Source organism: Condylura cristata, unplaced genomic scaffold, assembly GCF_000260355.1.
Source record: "Condylura cristata isolate star-nosed mole 26May11 unplaced genomic scaffold, ConCri1.0 scaffold00015, whole genome shotgun sequence".
Taxonomy (NCBI): Eukaryota; Metazoa; Chordata; class Mammalia; order Eulipotyphla; family Talpidae; genus Condylura; species Condylura cristata.
Genome location: NW_004567116.1, coordinates 40,098,977 through 40,105,561, shown reverse-complemented (window position 1 = coordinate 40,105,561; position 6,585 = coordinate 40,098,977). Strand labels below are relative to the sequence as shown.

The following is a 6,585-nucleotide window of genomic DNA, read 5'->3' as shown; positions in this document are numbered from 1 at the left end:
CATGAAACGGATATAGTGTCTGTCATTCCAAATCCAAGAAGGAAAGGCAGTATCAACTAGGTTGACCAGGGCAAGAGCTTCCTGGCTCCTCCTACAGTATTTATTATAGTGCAACATGTACCCTAACCAGAAGGCCGTGAAGAGACTTCATTCAAGCCTGACGTTTTAGAACAAGATAAGAATCTTGGAAATAGTCAAACTTCATTTTCAGAGATAAATTAACTAAAGCCCACAAGGGAGACTAAATGTCCTCACCAGCAGGTTCGCCTGGTAGTGAGATTCAGTGCCACTAGCAGACGTGTGGTCTGTTCACCAGCTAGTCCCTGAAGGCGTCCATGATCAATTTTGAAAGAACTTTTTTTGAAAATCTATGACAGCCTCTAAATTCAAGCTGTAATCTGATTTAGAAGACAGAGAGTAAGTATCACTTCTAGGTCTTTTGGCTAAGATCAAGTGTGGAAGGCAAAAAGTAAAAATAAAAAGTCACTTTGATTTCTTCACTTCCCTAAATAAGTCTTCATTATGGTCATCAGGGTCTTTTCTTGACTTTCTCTTTTTAGAAACTATGGTATGACTGTTGACAATACAATTTTAATAATAACTGCTCTCATTTACAAAAACCTAAAATATGCTAAGCACTATGTTAATTCCCATTGTCAGAAGAAATGCTAGAATAAGGACACAGGCATTTTTAAAGAAGAGCTAGTTATATAGAAACCTCTCAAAAATTTAAAATCCTCTGGCCTTATACTGTTAGTGATAAAACCAACTAGGTGATGAGTAGATCAAATGTATTAAGAGCTGCAAAAATATTTATACCCTTGAAACAAATAGTAACCACATAGAATCACTTTCCTTCTGGACACATAAAAAGACAACATTCCCCAGTGGCCTTTTCATCTAAAAAAAAAAAAGAGCAATGTGACTGATTTATGGCCAGTAGGATATAACAAAATTGATGTGGGCTATTTCCATTAAAAAACTCTCCCTCAACTAATCCTCTCCTGCCATGTCAGAGGCCATGTGTTGTGGATGGCGGATCCCAAAATAGAAGGAGCCTAGATATCTGAGTCAACACAAGACAGTACCTGATAAATAACACCCTTATCGGGCTTAAGTCTAAGAAATTATTTTGGTAGGCCACTGAGAATTGTGTCATCTGTTTAATAGCAAGCATTATTCATTTAGGTTAATATACTTGCTTAAAAATATGAAACCATAGAATGAAAAATAAAAATGAAATAAAATTACATAAAAATGGCAATATTTAGAGTTCTTTTTCACTCTTAAAATTATTTTAATACACAAAAACGGGGGTGGGGGGGAATGGAGGGAAATGCACGGGACTATGGTGGTGGCACAGGGGTGATTTGGTGATGGGAAGCCTGTGGGGATTACAATTGAGATGAAAAAAAAAATGTGAAAAATGATGTAAAAATAAACTTTTTAATAAAAATAAATAAATAAATAAATAAATAAAAAATATTTTAATACAACATTAACATTTACATGGGGAGTAGGGTTCTACTCGATTGAATTTTTTAGGCACAAACATTGGAACTGAAATGTTTGGAAAGTAGTTGTTGAACAACTACTGCTTTAATGATTTCTTTAAGTAATTAAAACTAAAAAGATAAAATGTGACAGAATAAATTTCAGCTAAATTTTTAGTAACTCTTATTAAAATAATGTGACCTCTTTGTTTAGTACGACTAAGCCTCTGGTCACATCTTACCAAGAGTTGTAAACTTATATCATTTGATCCTCATAACAATCCATGTTGATTTCATAAGACATCATTATCTCCGTTTTATAAATGGGGAGAGTAAAGTTCAAAAAGCCATCATCATTGTCCAAAGTCACATAGCTAGGAAATGACTGATCTAAAACTAGTATCTATGTATTTCCTCTCCTAATTTATTGTTCCTGTCAGTATTTATACACCACATAGCCTCTCTTAGAACATCCTTCATAGGACAACTAACTATATCATTCACACACATATCTATCACACATCAACCCAGTATGTCTCTGTGATTTGAAAGTAAACATTTGGATTACTCTTAAAACTCTAGCGGACCGAATAATTCACAGTCTAGTTTGCAAAAAAGATTAAACGACACTAGGCCTTTCTTCTAAATATGACTCTTTAGGGTAGTTTCCAATTTTATCATAATATTAAAAAAATCAATTACATTTTAAAGAAAAGCAAAATCAGGAGGATGCTAGATTCATATGCTACATACTAGAAAAAAATATATTAATAGTTAGCATTCATAAAGAAATAATAAACATCAATGTAAGCTTCAATGGTGTGAAAAAACAATCCAATAGCCATGTTTCTTTAATATACATAACTGCTGGTGGAATACAGACAATTCAGTTTTCCAAAAAGCAGTAACAGAGAATCATTTTGATAAAAAGAATGAAATTTAAAAAAGAGAATGAGCTATGTGAGGCCATAGATCCCCTTACCTTTATATATCTTTTCAGTACTACACAAGTGAAGTGTGAAGTAGGTGTCCAGGAGTTGATGACCATTTCTATTAACAATGTTCCGGGCTGCAATATTCCGAAGATGTCTTAGGCGCCGCTAAAAAATAACAACAAAGAGAAAAGGCATTCAGCTTTTTCTCCCTATAAAATGCTCCAAAAGTGACAATGCAAGATGAAAATATAACAGACGTCCTAGCCATGTATTCGTTGAGTTTGCAACCTTAACTTGGTCTCTCATTTACGCTTCAGCACCTCAGTTCTCAAACAGGAATTAAACCAGCCCTTTCTCATTTACAAGTTAGTGTAAGCATGAAATGATAGTAGATACAAAATATTTACAAAAGGCATGAATATTCTATTGGGGCTGAATACTGTAGAGTAGCACATTAGTATTTCTTGGAACATAAACTGAGTAGTAATTTATATTTTCTTCAAAAGGATGCTAGTAGACATGCAAAGCCCATCTCATACCAACAGAAAATCAGCAGTTAGTACACACATACGCCCCTGTTGCTAGTTCAGTCTAGATTCCAGATTTGTGCGCAACCGGGAAGAAGTCAAGGCCAAAAAGTAAAAGCAATAACCCACTGGTCACTCCATCCAACCAATAACCCGAGTGTTGTGAGATTAAATTAAATGCTCACTTAAGCAACAGCTAGCCAGTCTTTATTTCCTCATCAGGCATCCTTCTCAGCAATATCTCCAACATAAACAATGGTGGAAATCACCAAAAATATAAAGTATGTTTAGGCACAGCCAAATCATCTCATATCAAAAAGAGAAAAAAAGCTGGCAATGCTGAAGTCTGACACGTCAGCATCATTCCCTACAGCTGAGTTCCCTGAGTCAGTTAATTTTCAGAAACTTAAAAATAGACCAAGAGTTCAGTTTTTAAAATATGCTGAAAGCACTCCCTTCAGGCTAAAAGACAGATCATTCTCCTGAGGTAAATTTATCTTCAGTTACCTGAGCAGTCATCCAGAAAAGTACAGCTCCTTTTTTCCCTTTGTCCATGCATAACAACCCAATCCTTTCTCCCAACCAAGAGATTAAAATTCTTTGAGAAAGGGGGTTATTGTCTAATAAATTTGCTTAATCCTACAAGTATGAAAAGTCCGAAGTATATTTACAAAAAGTTCCCAAGGGTTACTTGAAAATCTCATTGTTCCACAACCTGCCAAAGGTTTCCATTTCACATCCTGTATTACAGCAACTACTTCCCTCTGCAATATATTTTTTTCACTAGTCCTTCTGGTCAAGAATTTAAGTTGACAGGAACCACTGACTATCTAGATATAATTATCACATCTATATTGCTTTAAGATTTCAATGTTGGTCCTCTGTTCAAAGACCTAAAAATGTGGCTCAGAGTCTTTAGAATAAAGTACAAACTTCCCATTGCTACTTTCAAAGTCCTGTGCAATCCAGACTTTCCATATCACATCCACACTTCCCAGATCTTCGTTATGCGCAGCTCACCTCTCATTCACATATGGAGCTTAAAGTTCAAAGAAATAGATCTTAGAACATTTCCAGCTCAATGCTTTTTCCTCATGAGAGTCCTTCAATCAAGATTATTATTTTTAAAGTGATCATATTCAGGACCCTCCCTGGAGGCACAAGGGGTTAAACACAGTTTTATGAAGCTATCCACAGTCACTGGAGTTCGATTCCCAGCCAGGGTCGTTACCCACGTGGCATGGCAGACCTCTCCTGTCTTGCTCGCTGCTCCCCTCAGCGGTATATTTCAATCAGTCTGCCAGTTCTGCTCCCCACTCTGTCTCTGGTGAGCCCTCTCAGGCCCTGAATCTCTGGCCTGTACCCCAGTTCTTATATGCATAAATAAATAAACCTTTTAAAAAATGCTACCAAGATTGTCCATTCCTGAAATGGATAAAGGAAATCAACTCTTCATAGATAAGTTACTGACAGAATCTCAGTAAAGACAGTAAATGTTCACTTGAACCCTCTTGGGCCCTTTGTTTTGGTTTCTTCTTTTATGTGATTCATTCCAATTTTTTCATAAAGCTGTTTTTCATGTTTCAAATGCTAAACTGTAATAAAAGATGACCAAAACAAAAGAGTATTTCATCTTGTTATAATTAAGTTTTAATTGTAAAAATATTGTAAAAAATTTTACTTAGTTGAGTTCTGTTTTTTAATATTGTTGACTAATCATTTATCCCAAAAAAAGATGACAGATGAAGAGTAACATTCTAATTTGGTGGAAAGGTGTACAAAGAAAAGATTTATTTTGTTAAACATCCTCATAATTTAGAAAATGATCATTCGGTTGGGTCAAACCATTTTTGTTGATATAATTCCAAATCTCACATAAGAGACAAAAAAAGCTTAAAAAATAGTCAGGGCCCTCCCTGGTGGCACAACAGGTTAAAGCACAGCATTGTGAAGCTGTCCACAGCCACTGCAGCAAGAGTTTGATCCCCAGCCAGGGAGGTGACCCACATGGTTCAGCAGACCTCTCCTGAGCCGCCCGCTGCGCCTCTCCCCACTCTGTCTCTGGTGAATCCTCTCACCACTCACACCTCTGGCCTATAACCCAGTTCTATATGCATAAATAAATAAATCTTTTAAAAAAAATAGTCCCTCCTGGTGGCGCAGCGGGTTAAAGCACTGCACTGAGAGGCTAAAGCCACTTCCGCATGAGTCCGATCCCCGCCTGCCCCGGAGGTGACCACATGGCGTGGCAGACCTCTCCTGACCCGCCCACTGCTCCCCTCAGCAGTGTACTTCGTCATCTGCCTGTTCTGCTCCCCACTCTGTCTCTGATGAAGCCTCCCGCCACCCCTGAGCCTCTGGCCTGTACCCCAGTTCTGTATATACAAATAAATAAAATCTAAAAAAAAAAAAGTCAAATCACACCCCCAAAAAAGGTACTCAAAGCAACTTTCAATAGTAAAATATGCCATTAGGGTTTTCCACTCCTTCAAGTGTTGCCTTTCCCTTGCAGGCCTCTAAAACTTTTTGGCTTCTGAGGCATAACAATGACCGAAGATAACTGAGGTATCTTTGATCTTGTTGCTCATCATTGATGGAGCAGGGAGAAGGACAACCACTGGAGGAAAGCACATGGCTCTCTTCACCCACATTTCCTGAAACCCCTTGTTTAAAAGACAAAAATACTATGATTGTGACATATAATTGCTCCCGTACAAATCGCCACTGTCACCAAATGGAACATCTATCCCGCCCACACACACATTTTATTTCCAAGAACACAATGAGCTGTCTTCCAAATTTTTAGTCTATTTGAGTTCATCTACAAGCATTATTACAAATCAATAATATCATCAATAATCTATAGCCAGATATAAAAGGAAGCAACGGATATAAAATGGCAAGTTGGGGGGAGAGATTGAAGTGGTCAATAAACATATCAAATGATGCATTATCACACTCCTGATTAATGATACACATCAAAAACATTCCACGGTGTGGTCACCTGTATTTTTCAAGCCAAGATGCACCAACACATCCATCCCACAAGCTCTCAACAAGCTGGAGTCACTTCCACATTACCAAGCCAGGTCTATGTTCCTTCCTGCTCCAGTGGCCATCTGTGACAGTGGTAGAAATGACACTGATTCCTGAGGCTAAATTGTCAATGGTGACAGAAAGACACGGTCCCCACCTGGGTCCTTAGAAGACCCTTCCTTAGAACACAGTCATCCTACTGTGAGGACTCCAAGCAGCGATGCAGGAAGGACTTTAGAGATGTGTTCCCCACAACCCCAGCTGAGCTCCCTGCAATAACCAGATATGTGAAGTGACCTTTTCAGCCCCTAGCCTTTGAGTCACCAGCAATAACATTAAGTAAAACACAGACAAGTTGTTCCCACCAAGTCCAAACAAAAGTACCTATTTGTGAGCAAATTAATGATGCTGTTTTTAAACCAATAAATTTTTTGATTGTTAGTCAACAAGAGAAAACAAAAAGATCTATGTGATTAAACGGTCAAATTATTGCCAAATTATTAGCTTGTCAGGGTTGCACTGAGTAAGAAAAGGAATGTCAGGGAAAATATAAACTAGTGCAATCTGGAGGGAAGGCAGTTCAGCAACAATTAT

General features: G+C 37.6%; 1 protein-coding gene across 2 annotated transcripts in view; it reads right to left on the bottom strand.

The window, feature by feature from the left end:
• The window catches only part of UVRAG (UV radiation resistance associated), a 238,662-nt gene that overhangs the window by 214,957 nt on the left and 17,120 nt on the right, over positions 1-6,585 (bottom strand). For both annotated transcript variants that reach the window (XM_004683215.2, XM_012725607.1), the window contains exon 2: positions 2,476-2,593. In XM_004683215.2, the coding sequence (XP_004683272.1) occupies positions 2,476-2,593 (118 nt within the window). The remainder of the gene's footprint in view (positions 1-2,475; positions 2,594-6,585) is intronic.